This window comes from Mus musculus, chromosome 5, assembly GCF_000001635.26.
Source record: "Mus musculus strain C57BL/6J chromosome 5, GRCm38.p6 C57BL/6J".
Lineage (NCBI taxonomy): Eukaryota > Metazoa > Chordata > Mammalia > Rodentia > Muridae > Mus > Mus musculus.
The window spans coordinates 87,409,525-87,432,022 of NC_000071.6; the positions used below are offsets into that span (position 1 = coordinate 87,409,525).

Consider the following 22,498-nt stretch of genomic DNA (forward strand, 5'->3'; position numbering starts at 1 on the left):
CAATATAAACAAAAGCAAAGTGGTCAAAATTAATGTGAGCACTATTCAATCTTTGAAGCTAGACCTAAACCTATAGTCGTGGTTGTATAGAATTTCCACAGTAGATAATCTACAATTTTTATCATTCCATTATTTTCTTATCTGCACACTCAAGACAAAAACCTTTAAAACAAAGGAAGTTATAGAATCCTAACTGAAACAAGTGGCCCCTGAGTGACATCACTGTAGACTTAAAATGTTTCCTGGGCAAACAAAATCATCATATGTTTCTTTCTGCAGATACTATTTGTATGTTTATATTTTTAGGCAGAAGCCACCACACCTGTCTCCAGAGACCTGTCTTTATCAAGCATCTGTTGACAGTCTGCTGGAAATTCTGAACACTGGGATCTCAGAAACTACATTGAAATATTCTTTGATTTTTAAGACTCTATCAAGTACATCTTTATTTTTCACATTTTTCTACAATACAATTTTTTATATTAAATAGTTTGAAATTTAAAAAAAATATGAGATTTTTGAAAATGGATCAGTATCCACAGATTTACATGTCTTCTTACACAGTAAAAATTTCCAAAGAAGATCTGCCTTGATTAAAAAAAAATCAAATCAGTATTTAGAAGGTGGTTCATAAATTAGAATGAGGGTGAAAGTTCATTCATGTAGTCCATTGTCAATGAGCTCTACTCATTCTTAATTTTCTTTTCTTTCTTTACAAAGAATCGGTAAATGAACAAGAGGCACTTTACAGTAAGAACTATAGTGACTGCAACACAAGAGAGTAGGAAGCCGATCACATCTAGAAAGTGGTACTGGTGCCAGGTAAGGTTATGTCCAAGTGATCTCAGGTGCTTAGCCCTTTTGTGGCGCATGACAAACTCAACCCAGAAGACAGCCCTGTCCAGGGGCTTCGTAGGCTGGTCGTGGTGAATGGTTGACAACCATATAGCATTCTTTTTATAGCTATAAGTGAGAAAATGGCCATCAATTAATGGAATGAATGCACTAAAACTCCTGTTCTTATCCATTGACCTGTCCTATGACTTGATTTTTTCATATTATTGCTGATCTTCATTTTTTTTTGTTCACATCCGAACTTAGAAAAGTGGTCCAAATTTTACAGAGAAGTATCCAGATACATTTGATTCTATTGCTGAAAAGATCATTGATGAGCATATATAGGAAAAGGATGACTTAGAGACATGAGTTACCAGCCCTAAATGACTGATGTAGCACAACAGGTAGGATTTACAGTGACGGTAACTTACCCTCCTACTCAATACAGATCAAAATAGCAAAACTGTGTATTTATTTCTCATATGCCCCAGTACAGGGGAACGCCAGGGCCAAAAAAATGGGAATGGGTGGGTAGGGAAGTGGGGGGGGGGAGGGTATGGGGGACTTTTGGGATAGCATTGGAAATGTAATTGAGGAAAATATGTAATAAAAAATATTAAAAAAATAAAATAAAACAACCTCATTTTTTAGTATGCTATGACAGTCATGTACAACTTAGGATTCAACTTATCTGATAGAGGAAGAGGAAGAGTAGATGCTCCTTAGGGATGGGGGAGAGGTTAATACAAAACAGGCATGAAGAATGTGAAGGTAGATGGCAGAATTTAAGTGATCTAATAAGGGAAATGGGAAGAGAGGAAAGGCAAGGGGGAGAAGAGGAGAGAAAAGGAGAAAATAACAAGAAGAATTCTGAAAAAATAATTATATTCTTAACTATTTATGCCTTACATCTCTTCTATGCATAAACATACATATATAGTTTTAATGAACTTCTCTCATCTAAACTGACATTCCTTCTTCTAATAGCCAAGGACTTCCTACCAAAAAGTCCCACAACAGATATGAAAGCCTTCTTTTGAAGTGTTGGACAGGACTATCAAGATCATTCTTGGCCAAGCAGTGTGGAGGAAGAAGCAGAAGGGTTACATATTTAGGACAATAAGAAAGAAATATAAAGCATAAGAAGGAATTAGAAAACAAAAAGTAAGAGAGAGAATAATATATGTACTGAATCATGCCCTAATGTATCTCTGCTCCTATTATTACCATTACCTTCAGGATAATTCTTGTTTGTTTGGCTTTCAGTAAGAAGACAATAAATGTATGAATTTGTGAATGAATGAATAAATGAATAATGAATAAATGAGTGAACCACATTTTAAAAGTTTATACTCACAAAGGATTGTCTATGACTTCCTCCAGTGCATTGAGTACATCTGATCTTGACATTGTTCTGATATTCAATGTAACAGCTGCTCCTTTGGCCACCATATGGGCAATATTATCATGTTGTTCTCCAAACAAAGGAATGCCAATCATAGGGATTCCATGATAGATCACCTCATAGACACCATTGGCCCCACCATGAGTTACAAAGGCTTTTGTTTTTGGATGACCTAGAAGAAGATGAATTCAGGAAAATATTATTTAGCAGTCTTAGACATGAAAAGAGATATGTATATTATGAAGAACTGAAGAGATTTTCTTCATGAAGATTGTTATACTCATAATAACCCCACTGAAATATTTCTCTGTCTCAGAGCTAGAAGAATCTAAATTTTCAGGAAACTATTTTGCAGACTTGCATGTAACTAAAGACTTGAAATATGAAATACTCATTTCCAGTCAAAAACATGAAATCCATAGTAGATATGAAAAAAATGAGTGGTAAAAAAAAGACAAAATCCATGTCATAACTTGTTATCCTAAATAAATAATCCATGAAGTAAGTGTAACATAAAAGTTTTGAAGTCAAAAGGGATAGGTATAGGAATCAGAGACTCAGTCATGATTTTGAATTTGTTTTCCAGAGTCTTACCAAGGAGGTCATTCTGGGGGAGCCACTTGTACACTCTCGTATTGTGTCCTAAAGTTGCTGGGGTTTTGCCATCAAATTTCCAAAGAACCTGTTAAATGTTAGACAATCTTTATTGGTGGAGCCAAATTTTACATTACAAAGACTGAGCAGGATATATATAGGATTATAAATGTAGAGACATATATATATGTATATATATGTGTGTGTGTGTGTGTGTGTGTGTGTGTATGTAATAACAATTAATTAAAAGAATAGGTCTTTAGTTTGAAAGAAACCAAGGGGGCATGCTTATGGGAGTGTTTGGAAGGAGGACTGGAAAGGGAGAAATGATGTAATTATAATTTCCAAAAGAGAAATAATTTTATAATGCATCTTTTTGTTAGTGTAGAGAAACAGATCTGAACACCTCCAATAGGATAGATGAGGAAGTCAAAGGACGTGAGCAATGAGAACTCTTAAAAGACTGAGCAACGAGTGTGCCAGTAATTTCTGTGTTTATTTTTTGCACTCAGACATGTTGAACACAATCATCACTTTCCACAAAGAATTATGTAGACAAATGATATAGTTAGTGATACATGAAAATATTAATACATTGCCAAGGTGTCTTAGTCAGGGTTTCTATTCCTGCACAAACATCATGACCAAGATGGGGAGGAAAGGGTTTATTCAGCTTACATTTCCACATTGCTGTTCATCACTGAAATAAGTCAAGACTAGAACTCAAGCAGGTCAGGGAGATGGAGCTGATGCAGAGGCCATGGAGAGATGTTCTTTACTGGCTTGCTTCCCCTGGCTTGCTCAGCCTGCTCTCTTATAGAAACCAAGACTGCCAGCCCAGAAATGGTCCCACCCACAAGGGGCCTTTCTCCCTTGATCACTAATTGAGAAAATGCCTTACAGCTGGATCTTATCGAGGCGCTTCCCCAACTGAAGCTCCTTTCTCTGTGATAACTCCAGCTGTGTCAAGTTGACACATAAAACCAGCCAGTACCCAAAGCAACATAATTCAACTGCAAAGAATATTGGCAAATTACTAATCACATTTTATATAAATTATTTTGAAAACTCTAATATTCCAGATTTAATATTGTAATAAAATACATTTTAAATAGTTTAATGTTTATGTTTATTGACTTGTGCTATGTTATTTACAATAAATTTCAATTTTTTTGTCTTTTATTGTGTATTCTTAATTGTTTGCCATCCAGAATTATCTCTGCCCAGGAGTTCTTGGAAATAATGGCCAATGTGTGGGCCAATAGAAATATAAAATCATCTGACCCATCTGGAAGAACCTTTGCATATTGTAGTGTTGCAACAGTTCAGGAATAGGGTCATGGGAGTAAAATCTTAGTCCACTGAGAATACTCCAAGAAAACAGGACAAGAGTCTTGTTACTCCTGTTAATTCAAAACATAAGACTTCTCTTGGGATGTATCTATGTAATCTTCCCATGTATACCAGATAGGAGTTGAGTTGAGATGTTATTACCTTGACTGGTCCTTGTGATTGTATAAAGCTTGAAATCTTGTGACCTTTACTCACGTGACATTTCTTAAGCCTCAGAGTAAGTATTGCTTGATGCTGTGAATAAAGTTGGCTCTTTCATGAGATTTTAGTCTGCCTCACTAATCAGCTCCATTCTCCCAAGTCTCCCTGTCTCTGAAGCTGTGACAAGTGGCAAAGAAGGGGGACTTAAAGTTGACTTCGCAATAGAACATTGGAGACCTTCACAGAGAGAGTTGAATGAGAAAAAGCAGGTAGAATACAGAGAAAGCTATACCTTATATGATCATGTGCATCATTTCTTTAAAGAAAAGAGGAGCACACGTATCAAATTCACAACTATTAGGCTGCTTACAAGTTGCTTGTGATTATAATCCCTAGTTAACAGAAGATGATAATTTAGATGAAGAAATATGGGACAGCAGCTAAACGAATATGGAAAAGCACATAAACATGGAGAAAAAGATTCCCTTTAAATCTTTGGTCATGTGGGCATTGATTTAGACAGTTATTAAAAACAAACTTTACAAAGATAAGTATGTTAATAATCACCAGGAAATAATGTCTAAGGCATTGAATGTATATCAAGAGAATGAGGATGACTTAAAATTGGTTTAAAAAAAGATGAAAAGAAGATTTCCCAGTGAAGGCAAAATTGAAAGGAAAATCAGCACCACTGACAATTATGCAGGTGATCTAATCTTGAGTTCTTCCCCTGTTTTATGAGGATTTAAGAGAGCCTACAGAAAAGCTAATATTACAACCAAGGCAAGCTAGGGCAATGCATGGAAAAGAAATCCATTCATCAATTCTTTCCTGGCCTTAATAGTTGTGCTCTGTGTTTCCTGTAAAGTTTCAATAACATCAAATTGTTTATTGGGAATTAAACATGAATATTATGAAAGATTTTAAGAAGGCCTGTCCTTCTTATAGACCTACTACTTTATATAGTTATGAATTTCTTTTTGGTTGGAGCAATAATGGACAATTGTTTGTCATATAGTTTTCATGTAATTGCTAAAATTGTTCTTAGCCCTTTCCAATTTCCTAGGACTGAGGGATAATCCTAGAAGTCTCATAAAGGAATGCTGACAGGGATTTGTATCAACAGATTATCAGTTGCTTGATATGCCTCCTTCAGTTCTTTCACACTAGAAACATCTTTAATCATCAGGGAAGTGTAAATCAAAACAACCCAGAGATTCCACCTCACACCAGTCAGAATGGCTAAGATCAAAATTTCAGGTGACAAGAGATGCTGGCGAGGATGTGGAGAAAGAGGAACACTCCTCCATTGCTGGTGGGGTTGCAAACTTGTGCAACCACTCTGGAAATCAGTCTTGTGGTTCCTCAGAAAATTGAACATATTACTACCAGAAGATTCAGCAATACCTTTCCTGGGCATATACCCAGAAGATGTTCCAACTGGTAATAAGGATACATCCTCCACTATGTTCATAGCATCCTTATTTATAATAGCCAGGAAAGAATCAGATGTCCCTCAACAGAGGAATGGATACATGTGGTGCATTTACACAATGGAGTACTACACAGCTATTAAAAGTAATGAATTTATGAAATTCTTAGGCAAATGGATGTATCTGGAGGATATCAACCTGAGTGAAGTAACCCAATTACAAGAGAATTCACTTGATATGCACTCATTGATAAGTGGATATTAGCTCAGAAACAGAATACCCAAGATACAATGTGCAAAACACAAGAAAACCAAGAAGAAGGAAGACCAATTTATGGATACTTCATTCCTCCCTAAAATAGGGAACAAAATATCCATGGAAGGAGTTACAGAGACAAAGTTTGGAGCTAAGACAAAAGGATGGACCATCCAGAGACTGCCCCACCCAGTGTGTCCATCCCATAATCAGTCACAAAAAGCAGACACTATTGCATATGTCAGCAAGATTTTGCTAAAAGCACACTGATATAGCTGTCTCTTGTGAGGCTATGCCAGTGCCCGGCAAATACAGAAGTGGAGGCTCATGGTTATCTATAGGATGGAACATAGGGCCCCCAACGGAGGAGCTAGAGAAAGTACCCAAGGAGCTGAAGGATTCTGCAACCCTATAGGTGGAACAACAATATGAACTAACCAGTACCCCCAGAGCTCATGTCTCTAACTGCATATGTAGCAGAAGATGGCCTACTCTGCCATCATTTGGAAGAGAGGCCCATTGGTCTTGCAAACTTTATATACCCCAGTACACGGGAACACCAGGGCCAAGAAGTGGGAGTAGGTGGGTAGGGGATCAGGGCAACAGGAGAGTATAGGGGATTTTCAGGATAGCATTTCAAATGTAAATGAAGAAAATATCTAATAAAAAATTTTAAAAAATAAAGAAATGCTGTTATGGCTTCCAGCATGAATACTGATATGGAATCAGACTTAGGATCTAGTAATATGCAAAATATATGTTTCCTCTGAGCCTTATGCTGATTTCAGAGGGAGACTCAGAGGTACTATTGAAAAACAATAAAGGGAGAGCAAATTCAAGACTTCTTAAAAATAGTTAGTTACTTTTGATAATGACAATGTAGATTGCCAAGATTTAATCAAGCCTCAAAAACAGATTAAAAAATGTTATGGTCTTTGTGAAGTTATGTAGAAATGTAGGGACATACAAATCTAGAGCAAAATTACCTGTTTTAGGAATGTGTGCTGTACAAAAAAAATGATGTTGGTTAAGTGGTCACTTTAAGAAACAAAGTAAATTGTCCTTTTAACAGTTCAATGCTCAGAGTGCAGCTGGAGCAACAGGTCCCTCCATATGTACTTTTCAGTTGGTTGTTTAGTCCCTGGAAGCTCTGGGTGGTCTGGTTGGTTGATATTATTGTTCTTCCTATGGAATTTCAAACTTCTTCAGCTTCTTCAGTCCTTTCCCTAACTTCTCCATTCAGGTTCCTCTGCTCAGTCCAAGGGTTGGCTGCAAGTATCCACATCTGTATTGGTTAAGCTTTAACAGAGCCTCTCAGGAGAAAGGTATATCAGGCTCCTGTCAGTAAGCACTTCTTGGCATCAGCAATAGTGTCTGGATCTGGCGCCTGCATATTGGATGGATCCTCACATGGGGCAGTCTCTGGATGGCCTTTCCTTCAGTCTGTTCCACTCTTAGTGTTGAATATTTTTAAATTGTCCTTTTTATGGGTACTAACAGGTGTTCTAATTACTAGTTGCCCCTGATATTATTCAGTGTCTGATCTTTTTAAATTTTCAGATTTGTACTGCTGAATCCTCCCTCATGAAGCACATTTTCTTCCTGATGTGACTATATAGGCAATAATAATAATGTATAAATTTACCTATGACTTTTAAATGCCAATTAGTAGGTACAGTGATAAGGACCACAATTTCTCTTGTATAACTTGCATCAGTGATTACTGTAAGAATGTGGGTTCCTTTCATGGATAAACTACTGTTTTACCATGGGAGAGGACGCCTTTGATCCTGTGAAGGTTTGGTGCCCCAGCATAGAGGGATGCTGGATGTGTGGGTAAGGAGAGGATGGGTGGGTAAGGAGAGGATGGGTGGGTAAGGAGAGGATGGGTGGGTAAGGAGAGGATGTGTGGGTAAGGAGAGGATGGGTGGGTAAGGAGAGGATGGGTGGGTAAGGAGAGGATGGGTGGGTAAGGAGAGGATGGGTGGGTAAGGAGAGGATGGGTGGGTAAGAAGAGGATGGGTGGGTAAGGAGAGGAGGGGTGGGTAAGGAGAGGATGGGTGGGTAAGGAGAGGAGGGGTGGGTAAGGAGAGGATGGGTGGGTTAGGAGAAGATGGGTGGGTAGGCACCTCAGAGAGGCAACGGGAGGAGAGGAAGGATGTGTGATTTGGGGGGGGGGGTTGGGTGCGTGTGGCAGGGTAACTGGGAATTGGGCTATCATTTGAGATGTAAATGAATGGAATGATTAATAATTATAAAAAAGGGGGGGGAGGATGAGGGATGGAATCAGGGTGTCCAGAGGGGAAACGGGGAAGAGAAATAACATTTGAAATGTAAGTAAATAAAATAACTACTAAAAAATAAATAAAAACCCTCAACAAATTTCAAAATTATTAAGGAATATTAATGACCTACATACTATTTTGAGAATACCTAATTTTGGACTAACCAATCTAATTAAAACTCTGAATTGAGAAATGGCGTTGGATATCCCTTGATTTTATATTGAGGGTCAAAAGTATTACAGCTATTTGAATCCAAACTAAAGGGGACATTTGTTTATATTGTGCATCCTTTGCTGCCTTTACACTTACTTTCTCCACTAAGTTGTCTCCTATACATACTAAAGCCCAAGAAAATAGACCTCTGGAATGGATCCATTTACACCATAGGGGCCATAAAATACTACTTTTCTTTCTCTTCTTGCTCAATTAATGAATCAGGTGAAGATTTAATGTCAACAATTACATGGTTATATTCCTTGATTATCTTACACCTAACTAAAAATCAGTTTTAAAGAGAGTTACAGAACTCTATGGAGTTTTCAAGTTTCAAACACAGATTGTTATAGTAGAATAGGAAACTTTTAATTTCCTCTTCTCATCCTACCATGCTCCCATTACTCCAGGATCTATAACAACTGGTTCAAACCATCATTCATCCTGTGTTTATTACTCACACTTGTGCACACTCTAACCTCCCTGTTTCTATTGAAGAACAAAATAAGCAAGCTGATGCATTGAGCAGCCCTATTTTTGCTTTCCTGCAATATGAACATCACCACCTACACAATTATGCTGCTGGGGTTCATGTACAATACCACATCCCACTTAGATGAGTGAGACAGATTGTACAAGAATGTCCTACTTGTTCTCCAATATAATATTATATTCATATAGCTAGAGTTAACACATAAGGTAAAAATCATTAGTGAATTATGGACAGTAGATGTAATTTCCCCTTCTGCCTTGGATACTGAACATGCATGTGTGCATTGACATATATTCAAATAATTTTGGGGGTTCTACTTCTATACTCAGAGAATGCTTTTGCAATGTACTCTTCTTATCCAAACTTTTGATGGTGTGTGAGTGCCTACTTCAATAAAACCTGACAATGGGCCAGCCTATAGTAGAAAATAAAATCTTCTTCAAATGATGGAATAAAAATCATATAGTAATACTTCTTTACAATCATCATGGTCAGTGCATAATTGAAAGAACACTTATAATGTTAAAATAACAATAAATTAAAAAACATGACTAGTGGCATATCCTTGCACTTTCCTCATTTACTCTTATTTTTAAATTTACCTGAAGGTGATACATATTCATCAACTCAAAACTATTTCTATACAGAACATTCTAAAATGCCTTTAGACAGTCCTATGTTATTTCAACAATTTGAACCTTGGAAACCTGGCTGACTCAAGAAATTTGGAAAAGGGTATGTATCAGGCGTTGCAGATGTTTCCAATAAAACACTGAATTCCTCTCAGGCTCCTCTAGCCCTGAGCCATGAATGAGAGATGAGGGTGGTAAGAAGATTGTGGCAGACATCATGAAGACAGCAAGCTTCAAGATAAAAGGTAAAGGGGATTTATTGACTATAGTATCAGAATTCAAGTCTGTCTACTTTGGGCCAATTAAAGACCCTATGCACCAAGGAAGAAGTTAACTGATGCCATTTGTCACCTGAGAATCTCTTTCTGGTGACTTCATCTCTTTTCACCTGTGATCCTTTGCATACTCAAGCATCCAAAGACAAGTAAATTTGAATATATATTAAATCAAAACGACTGGATATTCTGTGTTCAAAAAATTTTTTTAAAAGGGGGGAGATGTAAGAAAGGAGTCTAAGCATAGAGGAGATTTTTGAGTGCTTGTGAAAATTCTCTGAGAAAAGTGGACAAGCGTCTTTGGCCTCAGTTTCCTCAGAGAGATTACTGTTGGACTTTTGAAGCCACTAGCCTGAGCTGCAGTATGAGATTGTGTCAATTCACAGGCTCTGGAAAGTAGCTCCACAAGGGTTTGTGTTACATACTCCTATAAATTGCCATAGAATTATGAACATCCCATGTATTAATTTCACCTGTGCAGTGTTAACTGTGTGTTTTTATTCATCAAAAACAGCAATAAAAAAAAAAGAACAAATCGTAAGGAGCCATCTGTCCTCTGCAAATATTCTTTCATGTGTAGTCTTCCACTAAGGATTGCTTGGCTTAGATTTGGTCATTTATTTGGTTGCACAGGTTTTATACATGTTTTTGATTCACATGAATTTAAAATTCATACAACTATTATCTTTTCGTGTGAAATCAAGAAGAATTTGCAATGTCTACGCACCCTTGACAGTGATGTCATCATAATGCCAGAACTTCAAAATGTACCCACAGAGATCACAACGTTGATATCCAAGGTACATGCAATCAAAAATATCTTGTGTTATATTGCAGTATCTCTTGCGTGTTTCTGTTTATAATTTGGCTAGGGTAAATAAGAGTTAACCTAAACCTTTAGGTTTCACATGGTCATTTCTAGAATCAGACCTTCCAAGGACTTTTATAGACTCAGTATACATTCTCCTCCCATGGGCACTTTACCTCACCTTTTGTGGAATCTGGGCAAGGGCCCATGCAATTGTGTTGGCTTTTTCTTCTGTCATGTTACTAACCATTGACCCAAGTGAAAACACCACCACACCATGGTCTCCAGAGCTCTGGACAAATTCTTCCATATCCTGTGAATAAAGAACTTGTTTTCACACAATAGCAATTGTAGAGAAATCGCTCATGAAACTTTTACAAAAAGAAAAAAAAAAAACTTAGGGGAAAAAATTGAAGTGTTCTTAGGCATTTTTAGAACAGTGGTGTTAAAACATCCAGAAGACAGAGCTGTCACAGTCCACCACAGGCAGCAGAATGAAGTGCACTCACATATGTTCAACAAACCTTCTCAATATATTCCCTGGCAAAATGAAAGCTAAGAAATGCAAGTATAGTATGTGAAATATTTGTAAAATTGTAGCTCCATTATATTTTTCATCCTGCAGAATTTATAAATTTTGGCTCGCTGTTAAATTTGTTCATATAATGGCTAATTTAATATTATTAGCTAGTGTTTACTGAAATAACATCTATGTTGTGATATGTACCTATGTTATAAGTTAATGCATCCTTCCTCCTGTGATAAATAAAATATTTGGCTCTTTATAAAATAATCATAACTGTATGGTAAAATTATGTGATATTTTTCTGATATTGTGTATAAATGAGAGTATTTTCTTAATGTCTCCAAATTCCCTGCCTTTGTTTTAGCCAATAAAGGTCATGATAACAATCAGATGTTCTAATCTGTTAACTTTAACATTTTATTTTTGAGACTGTCTCTCATTGAACATAAATCTCACCATCTTATCAGGTTTGTATCCTCAGTATTAACTTGTTACTTCAGCTCCTACATGCTTTGCTAGAACACTAAACTTTTTTTGTGGCTCCTGGGAGTAAAACTCACATCCTCATGGTTGCTTGGTAAAGACTTTACCCAATGACTAACCACTCTAATACAGTCACTACCTGTCTTAACTCACTGATATAAATATTTTTTATGTCTGTCATATTCTTTCCTGAGTTTGTAGAGTTCCTACTAAGGAAGAATCATAATTTCACTTCCCACATATCTCTATCATTGGGAGAAAAATATAAGGAAAAATATATAATTATTTCACCAGAAATGATATGAAATGAAAACGAGATAAAAAGAGTATATTTACCTTAGGCAAAGGTTTAGCAGGTTTGCAGTGGAGTCCTCCAACATAGTCAACATTTGGTAAGGTTGGGTGAGGAAACTCCAAATCCCAGTTGGATCTAATGAGCCACATTTCTGCCTTGCCCATTGTCTCAGCTAAGGTGGTGGGCCTTCCTAGATGGAGAAGATGAGAAAATTAGACAGAGAAAAGTTGACAGGACTGTCTGCTGAGTATAAAATATATTTCCTTAAAGACGTTGGAAGAATTTGTATTTGATATAGAACTTGTACATTTAAAATGTAATATTTTTATATGTAATATATCATAGATAATTGATTTGTGGATTAAAGATACCTGTTAATTTGTGTTTCTTTTCTTTCCTTTTTCTTTTTTCTTTTTCTTTCTTTTTTCTTTCTTTCCTTCTTTCTTTCTTTCTCTCTTTCTTTCTTTCCTTCCTTCCTTCCTTCCTTCCTTCCTTCCTTCCTTCCTTCCTTCTTTCTTTCTTTCTTTCTTTCTTTCTTTCTTTCTTTCTTTCTTTTTTTTTTTGAAACAGGGTTCCTCTGTATAACCCTGGCTGTCCTGCAACTCACTCTGTAGACCAGGCTGGCCTCAATCTTAGAAATCTGCCTGTCCCTGCGTGCTGGGATTAAAGGCATGTGCCACCATTGCCTGACCTTGTATTTACTTTTAAAGCAATATGTAAGAGTTATTTCATGTTTCCTCTGTAATTTAAAACTGTAAATAATTACAGAAATAACTCAACAAGCAAATATATAAAGCAGCACACATTTTTTTCTTCTCCAAATCTTCAAAAAAAAAAAAAAAAAAAAAACCAAAACTATGTAAATACAAACACACATTCCATGACCAAAACTCTCACCACCCTGAGTACCCTGACCAGAATTCCAAGGATCATGATAGTTTATAGCTATTTTCATTCCTTTCAGGGAGCTGTAAAGTTTATAAATGATTGAATTTGTGGTTAATGCTTCTATTATTTTTTATATTGAGTTATTTAATAGTACTTATACTATAAAGCAATCTCGATACATTCAGAATTATGAGAATAGAAATTTTTTGGCTAGTCTTACATGTGGTACATTTTTAAGAGCAAAAAGGTGACTTCAAAAAAGCACAGCATATGTGTCGATGCCTTTGTAAAATTTAGGCATTTGCAATTGAATTTAGGAAATGGCCCAATAAGCAAATGTGGGACTGGTAGAAATATCTGTTCCACTTTTAAACTTTGGAAATAATATAATGGTTTTCAAGATAAGGGGGATTTTTAAATGATAAACAAAGAAAATATTTTGTTTTATCTTTACATTTATATGTATGTGTATCTGCACAAGTATATATTGTTTATGCCAGTGTCTGTGGAGATGATAAATGGCAGCAGTTTCCTTGAAGCTGAAGATACAGGCAATTTTGAGCCACTGTACATGAGTGGTGCCTGGAAGAGTGCTCTGGTACTATACTATACAGAAACAATCTTAACTCTTTGGGCATGTTTTCTGACCCTACATTTTCATTTTAAATAAAGACCCAGGCCGAGGCAAGAGAAAATAACTCCTTCCATATATATATATTATAAAATATGTCATTAAATGAGTAAAGAATCACTTAGGGACCATCTAATTTCATCTCTATGTAATTGTATAGCTAACCAAAATGTCTTCTATCAGCACTGATACCGATACCTTCTCCTATTTGATCAAATATATGAGTTTTTACAAGAGCTTGTGAGTTTGATAGTTTATATCATTATACATTTGATCACTTATAAAAGACTCTTACACTTTCTATTTCATGGACATAAAGATTTCCATACTTGTGAAACTTAGGTATTCAAGCAACTTAGAAAAAAATTTAACTTACCCAAATATTCACTGTAAAATGAGTCCCATTTCTTATCATTAAACATCTGGAACCAAAAGTCAAAATAAAGCCTGCATATCATATTTTTTACTCTCTCTATGAATGTCATTTGTCCACCTAATCCTGACAGAATTACAGGTACATAAGAGGGAGGGAGTAGAAATCTCCCGCTGGACTTTTCAATTTGGTAGCCTGGAGAGAAGCGGATACTGTACAGAAAAGGAATCTGGAGCAGTTCAGCTATGAGCTCCCCACAGGAAGCAACAGGATCTGACAAAAGCACATCAAACTTGGATTCCTGTAGCTTTGTCATGAGCTCTTTGTTTGAAACAACATCTTTACAAAGACTTAGAAAATAATCAGAAAATTCATCAATCATATTTTGCAGTAAAGGAGAATATGACAAACATGTATCCCTTGGCATTTCATAAGTCCACACATCCACAAACTTAATGAAAAAATTTTCCAGATTGTCTTTACTGACAGATGTAGGAAAAGTTTCAAACTTAAGGCCAGGTGATTTTTTGGGATCAAGAACATAGTAAGCTGAAGGTCTCAGAACAGTGACTTCATGGCCTCTCTGTACCAGTTCATCCAGTATTATTTTTATGTTCATCCAATGACTGAATTCCATCGGCCACACCAACACTTTCCCACATTTCACAGATCTGAAGCAGCAACTTATCTGCAGCAGCAGCAGAGCAGAAATCCACTTTCCAGGCATCCTGAAAATCAAAATCCTTCTCTTCACAGTCCATTTACTTTTGTCACTGCTTGACCTTTTATCCAAGAAGCTTCAGCCCAGAGGTTAAACTATAACTTGCATTTCCCAGAGCTGATAATTAAATGACCAGAACTATGGTGATGGGAAAATAATTGAAGAATGATTTCAATTAATCCCTGTTTACATGAGAGTGATTCATGTCTCTTATGATGGCATGTTTTCAAATAGCCAAGAAATAATGATGTCATGTTCAATTATTAATGGTACGTAGATATTAAAATATTCTAAAATGTCTCATAAAACTAGTGACCTCATAATATGGCTGGTCTCTGAATTCTCCTCTATATGACCTTGAAAACATATTAATTTACATAGTTAAATGTCATGATGATTCTTCCCTTTCCTTTAATGTGACCAATTATTCTGATTCAATCATGGACTGTTCTAATAATCAATCCAATATTAGAAATAACAGTCTTCATTTAAAAGGCTGGTTCTAGACATTTTAAGAGACATATGGACCTGGAGGGCATCATCTTGAGTGAGGTAACCCAATCACAAAATATGTACTCACTGATAAGTGGATATTAGCCCAGAAACCTAGAATACACAAGATAGAAGATACAATTTGCAAAACACATGAAACTCAAGAAGAACGAAGACCAAGGTGTGGACACTTTGTCCCTTCTTAGAATTGGGAACAAAACATCCATGGAAGGAGTTACATAGACAAAATTTGGAGCTGAGTCAAAAGGATGGTCCATCTAGAGACTGCCATATCCGAGGATCCATCCCATAATCAGCTTCCAAACGCTGACACCATTGCATACACTAGCAAGATTTTGCTGAAAGGACCTAGACATAGCTGTCTCTTGTGAGACTATGCTGGGGCCTAGCAAACACAGAAGTGGATGCTCACAGTCAGCTATTGGATGGATCACAGGGCCCCCAATGGGGGAGCTAGAGAAAGTAAGCAAGGACCTAAAGGGATCTGCAACCCTATAAGTGGAACAACAATATGAACTAATCAGTACCCCCCGGAGCTCATGTCTCTAGCTGCATATATATCAGAAGATGGCCTAGTCGGCCATCAGTGGAAAGAGAGGCCCATTGGTCAGTCGTGCAAACTTTATATGTCTCAGTACAGGGGAATGCCAGGGCCAAGAAGTGGGAGTGGGAGGGTGGGGGAGTGGGTCAGGGAGCGTGTGGGGGACTTTTGGGATAGCATTGGAAATGTAACTGAAATAAATACCTAATTTAAAAAAATACCTTATATTGAGTTCAGTATATATTCTTGCTTGCTATTATAATTGACATTATTTTATTAATTGTTGTGTTTCCATTTATCTTTAGAGATCTTCTGAGATAGAGGTGGAACATTCTGAAATTTCATCTAAAAAGTATAAAGAGGGCAAATGCCACACCCACTCCAGTGAAGACTGCATGGCAGCCCCAAGGCAAAAAAGTTTCACTGAAACTTAGTCTCCTGTAGCCTTGGCATCCTGTAACATGAATGCTCCAAACTTGTCCTTTCATTAGTAAGTGAATAGATCTATGTGCTTTCTTTCAGTATTATTTTATTATAGGTACCTCCGAGAAATAATTTGTCAAATACCTAAGCTAGACTGAACTTTGCTTCCTGGCCTTCACCAATTTCCTAGGATTCTTGGAGCCAATTCCAAGTCCTGGGCTTGGAATTTCGTAAGAATGATACTCATTTAGACGAAATGCCCCAGTGTTGGCAATTAGGAATCAGGCATCTCACAGTTTGCCAGATAGGAGTTAGTAATCTCAGGGCTAGTCAAAATAGTAAACTTAGAATTCTCCCTACAGTCAGGTATGGCAGACTACATTGCATGCTAAAAGAAAATTAGTGAGTTCTTCTGACCAATGGGTATTCCCTACAGACACTTAAAAGAGCAGCCAAGTTACTCCCATATGCAAGAATTTACAATGACCTAGGAAGAAGGAGGGTTGTGGTTTAAAGAGGAAATACACAGTATTGCATTATTCATAAAAAGGTCAGCAAGAGCAGAGTCCCCCTGGTGCAAACTATCACAAAGATCAGAGGAATAGCATAAATTGTGGCTAGGGTGTGAAATCCTCACCTGGCTCCTGTCAATAGCTGACTTTTGATAGGGTTGATCTTATCTCAATTGTAAACACTGCATGTTTCCTTGCAGTCTTTTTTTATGCAGTCTCTGTTTTGTCTCAGATAACTTCAATGTACCTTGGCTTATGTGTCACCTAACTTCTTTGTTTTCTTCTGTAATATAAATCTGATGCTCACTTTGAGACATTACATTCAGATCAACAGTCCTCCCCTGTGTTTGTGTCTGTTTGTCATCCTGACTGCTTGTCCATCTGATTACTGAAATCCTGGTTTCCCATAAGTTGAGAGACTAACTGAATCTAGTCCACAGCACATAATGAATGAAAAATGTTTGTATCTCTGTTGATTCATGTAATCATGTAATCCAATTCAGCAATATAAGTGTATGACAAGTATTTTGTGGTATACTTGCAGTAAACCATAAACAACCTGATGACAAGTCTGTAAGAATTTCATGAGACATTTCATTCAGTTCTCCCTTCAGCAAAGTCATAAAACCTCGAAAATTAAAACAGATATTTCATTGGCCCCTTCTCTAAAGTACCAAAGCATAAAGGGATATGTTGAGATTGCACAACATTGATGTGGTGGCTAGAATTCTCTGAACACTGAAGAACTCTTGCACATACAAATCCCAGAGGTAATGACTGTATGCTCAAAACTTGCCCAAGATTGCAGATCATAGCCCATAGAGACACTAGAATTCCCATCCCTACTTGAGGAGTTACTGACAGGTGATTGCTACTATGGATGAAGTCAGGAGCTTCAGAATAAGAAATCTAGCCATTACTCGGGAGATGGCTTTATACTATTGTGGTAAATATTTAACGGGGAATTTCTACCTATCCTTGATCATTCAGTTGCTAACTAAAAGATACAAAGCCTTTATAAATAAAATTAATCTTAACAGTACTAGAGCTGGGCATATATCAACCCTCTTTGCTATTTTATCTACATCTCTGTCAATAACCCTGAGTTATAACTTGGAAATTTCCATTTGGGCTTCTTCTCTTCACACTGGTCAGTCTTCATTGTCATTTTTTCATGGTTCAACTACCCCATAACATCTTCGGTTCTCCTCTCCTCTCTCTCCTCTCCTCTCCTCTCCTCTCCTCTCCTCTCCTCTCCTCTCCTCTCCTCTCCTCTCCTCTCCTCTCCTCTCCGGACTCCTCCTCCCCCACCACTACCTCCTCCTCCTCCTCCTCCTCCTCCTCCTCCTCCTCCTCCTCCTCCTCCTCCTCTTCCTCCTCCTCATGGTCTTTGCTTCAGACCTAAGACTGTGTACTGAATTTATGCTTACCTTTTCTGCCCAGCAGTAGGCATCTTTATTGATGAATCCGGAATAACTTGTGATGCAGGGTAAAGTTACATAGCATCACTTGTTATATGTGAGGAACTCCTTGTGCCTGGGAGCAAGCAGACCTTGGGGTCTACTATTTAGTATTACAATACAAAGCAACAGAACAAAACTTAACATTATTCCTAGCCACATTCTGGCAAGACTAAGTGGACTCAATTTGGTTTTAAAAATACATATCAAATTGGGAATAAAAAGTGGTGGGGTGTAGCAGGAAAAATGGTGGGCAAGAGAGAGTTGGTGATTTGATGAAAATATGTTATAGGTATATCTAATTCTGTACAATAAAATAATTGTCTTTTAAAAGGAAATTGAGCACAAGGCAGCTACAATCTTGACTCAGAAAACAGATAAGAATGAACAGGAGCTTAACCTGGCATGTCAGAGTATGCAGGGACTCAGTAGCTTCTTGTCACACCCTGTAGGAGAAGACCTTATCTTTCAGAGTCTACATGACTAGTTTGGTGGGATTCACAGTTAGCACACTACTACATTTTACCAGAGGGAAAAAATAACCAACTCATATCTTTCCCTCTATCACCTGACCCTCCTGCATAAATCAGGAGATGTCTTGTAAAGTAGCTGACCAACTTTCCCATGGCTCCTGTATCTTAGATCACTCTACCCTAACATCCTATTTTCTTGCCATGTGTACATTCACAACAGTGAGAAGCATATGGCAAATCACTCTATGTGTTTCATTCAGTAGAATCATTTGGAAGATAACTTAATGAATATGCCCTCTCCTGTTACCAATATATCATCCATCGAATAAATTTAAAAAGTCATTATGATAAAGGCCTTATCTGTTATTCCTCATCTTCTGGGAAAAAAAACAAATTATCTTCTTTGGAAATTCTTGCATAAGCAGAGCCCTGTTATTATCTCTATAATGCTCTAGTGTTTTTTAATTAATTAAAGCTAACAATTAAAAAGTATCGATAACACATTTTTACATGTAATATCAATACAGTTGGCCTATGGATCGATCATGACATAGTGATGCAAAATTTATGAAATAACAAGAGGACATTTTTCTCTAAAGGAACAAGAAACAGTCTACTAACAGACAGATAAGTGTAAAACTGATGTATTTCCTTATAAGAATTTCAAAATTGGAAATTTTAGGCAATTTTGCTTTACTAGGAAATACTGTTGAACAATTTGACAAAATTAGAAAGGAAGTACACATACTGAATGGTTTATCTCCAGAGATGGGTCTCAGTATAAAGAATAAAATATATACATGGTAATAACTACTCAGTTAACAGTATAAAGTTAAGAGTAGCAAGTCTTTTTGAGGTTCTTATTTTAAAATTAAAAATAGATTATTTTTTCATATATGTATCCTGATAATAGTTTCCCCTCCCTCTACTCCTTCCACTTCTCTCTCCTCCTCCTCCATCTTGATCTACTTTCTCTCTGTCTCTCATTAGAAAAAAGACAGCAGTCTTCTAAGAGATAACAACCAAACTTGACAAAATAAAGTATAATAAGTTGAAGCAAAACTATCATTTTGATAGTGAACACAGCAAGCCCACAAGAGGCAAAAAACTCCCGAGAGCTGACACAGGAGTCAGAGACCAACTTGTTCTCACAGTCAGGAATCCCACAAAATTAAGCTAATAAGCTATTGTATATATGCAATAGAACGTGTTGTGGACCTATATATTACCTGTGCTTGCTTCTGCAGTGTCTGTGAGCTCCTATTTCTCTTGCTCACTTGATTCAGAGGGCCTTATTCTTCTGGTATCGTCCATCCACACTAACTCTTTTTTTTTTTCCATTTTTATTAGGTATTTAGCTCATTTACATTTCCAATGCTATACCAAAAGTCCCCCATACCCACCCACCCCCACTCCCCTACCACCCACTCCCCCTTTTTGGCCCTGGCGTTCCCCTGTACTGGGGCATATAAAGTTTGCGTGTCCAATGGGCCTCTCTTTACAGTGATGGCTGACTAGGCCATCTTTTGATACATATGCAGCTAGAGTCAAGAGCTCCGGGGTACTGGTTAGTTCATAATGCTGTTCCACCTATAGGGTTGCAGATCCCTTTAGCTCCTTGGGTTCTTTCTCTAGCTCCTCCATTGGGAGCCCTGTGATCCATCCATTAGCTGACTGTGAGCATCCACTTCTGTGTTTGCTAGGCCCCGGCATAGTCTCACAAGAGACAGCTACATCTGGGTCCTTTTGATAAAATCTTCCTAGTGTATGCAATGGTGTCAGCATTTGAATGCTGATTATGGGGTGGATCCCTGGATATGGCAGTCTCTACATGGTCCATCCTTTCATCTCAACTCCAAACTTTGTCTCTGTAACTCCTTCCATGGGTGTTTTGTTCCCAATTCTAAGGAGGGGCATAGTGTCCACACTTCAGTCTTCATTCTTCTTGAGTTTCATGTGTTTAGCAAATTGTATCTTATATCTTGGGAATCCTAGGTTTGGGGCTAATATCCACTTATCAGTGAGTACATATTGTGTGAGTTCCTCTGTGAATGTGTTACCTCACTCAGGATGATGACCTCCAGGTGCATTCATTTGGCTAGGAATTTCATAAATTCATTCTTTTTAATAGCTGAGTAGTACTCCATTGTGTAGATGTACCACATTTTCTGTATCCATTCCTCTGTTGAGGGGCATCTGGGTTCTTTCCAGCTTCTGGCTATTATAAATAAGGCTGCTATGAACATAGTGGAGCATGTGTCCTTCTGACCAGTTGGGGCATCTTCTGGATATATGCCCAGGAGAGGTATTGCTGGATCCTCCGGTAGTACTATGTCCAATTTTCTGAGGAACCGCCAGACTGATTTCCAGAGTGGTTGTACAAGCCTGCAATCCCACCAACAATGGAGTAGTGTTCCTCTTTCTCCACATCCACGCCAGCATCTGCTGTCACCTGAATTTTTGATCTTAGCCATTCTGACTGGTGTGAGGTGGAATCTCAGGGTTGTTTTGATTTGCATTTCCCTGATGATTAAGGATGTTGAACATTTTTTCAGGTGCTTCTCTGCCATTCGGTATTCCTCAGGTGAGAATTCTTTGTTCAGTTCTGAGCCCCATTTTTTAATGGGGTTATTCGATTTTTCGAAGTCCACCTTCTTGAGTTCTTTATATATATTGGATATTAGTCCCCTATCTGATTTAGGATAGGTAAAGATCCTTTCCCAATCTGTTGGTGGTCTTTTTGTCTTACTGACGATGTCTTTTGCCTTGCAGAAACTTTGGAGTTTCATTAGGTCCCATTTGTCAATTATCGATCTTACAGCACATGCCATTGCTGTTCTTTCCAGGAATTTTTCCCCTGTGCCCATATCTTCAAGGCTTTTCCCCACTTTCTCCTCTATAAGTTTCAGTGTCTCTGATTTTATGTGAAGTTCCTTGATCCACTTAGATTTGACCTTAGTACAAGGATATAAGTATGGATTGATTCGCATTCTTCTACATGATAACAACCAGTTATGCCAGCACCATTTATTGAAAATGCTGTCTTTCTTCCACTGGATGGTTTTAGCTTCCTTGTCAAAGATCAAGTGACCATAGGTGTGTGGGTTCATTTCTGGGTCTTCAATTCTATTCCATTGGTCTACTTGTCTGTCTCTATACCAGTACCATGCAGTTTTTATCACAATTGCTCTGTAGTAAAGCTTTAGGTCTGGCATGGTGATTCCACCAGAGGTTCTTTTATCCTTGAGAAGACTTTTTGCTATCCTAGATTTTTTGTTATTCCAGATGAATTTGCAAATTCCTCCTTCTAATTCGTTGAAGAATTGAGTTGGAATTTTGATGGGGATTGCATTCAATCTGTAGATTGCTTTTGGCAAGATAGCCATTTTTACAATGTTTATCCTGCCAATCCATGAGCATGGGAGATCTCTCCATCTTCTGAGATCTTCTTTAATTTCTTTCTTCAGAGATTTGAAGTTTTTATCATACAGATCTTTCACCTCCTTAGTTAGAGTCACACCAAGATATTTTATACAATTTGTGACTATTAAGAAGGGTGTTGTTTCCCTAATTTCTTTCACAGCCTGTTTATTCTTTGTATAGAGAAAGGCCATTGACTTGTTTGAGTTTATTTTATATCCAGCTACTTCACCAAAGCTGTTTATCAGGTTTAGGAGTTCTCTGGTAGAATTTTTAGGGTCACTTATATATACTATCATATCACCTGCAAAAAGTGATATTTTGACTTCCTCTTTTCCAATTTGTATCCCCTTGATCTCCTTTTGTTGTCGAATTGCTCTGGCTAATACTTCAAGTACTATGTTGAAAAGGTAGGGAGAAAGCCTTGTCTAGTCCCTGATTTTAGTGGGATTGCTTCCAGCTTCTCTCCATTTACTTTGATGTTGGCTACTGGTTTGCTGTAGATTGCTTTTATC

General features: G+C 37.4%; 1 protein-coding gene across 1 annotated transcript; it reads right to left on the minus strand.

Moving 5' to 3' along the window:
• Positions 1–414: 414 nt before the first annotated feature.
• Positions 415–14,679, minus strand: Ugt2b38 (UDP glucuronosyltransferase 2 family, polypeptide B38). Its single transcript, NM_133894.2, has 6 exons — positions 13,924–14,679; positions 12,070–12,218; positions 10,906–11,037; positions 2,837–2,924; positions 2,195–2,414; positions 415–963 (listed from the first exon to the last, which is right to left on the minus strand). Exons 1-6 carry the CDS (start codon positions 14,645–14,647, stop codon positions 684–686), a joined length of 1,593 nt encoding a protein of 530 aa, NP_598655.1. The 5' UTR covers positions 14,648–14,679; the 3' UTR covers positions 415–683.
• Between the last annotated feature and the right edge of the window lie 7,819 nt (positions 14,680–22,498).

Bases quoted from the DNA above. Each gene is read 5' to 3' on its own strand.
- Ugt2b38 (NM_133894.2), bottom strand. From the start codon at position 14,647: ATGCCTGGAAAGTGGATTTCTGCTCTGCTGCTGCTGCAGATAAGTTGC. The intron at 12,219-13,923 runs GTAAGTTAAATT...TTCTCCATCTAG, and splicing joins ATTTTACAGTGAATATTTGG to GAAGGCCCACCACCTTAGCT. The intron at 2,925-10,905 runs GTGAGGTAAAGT...AACATTTAACAG, and splicing joins TTGCCCAGATTCCACAAAAG to GTTCTTTGGAAATTTGATGG.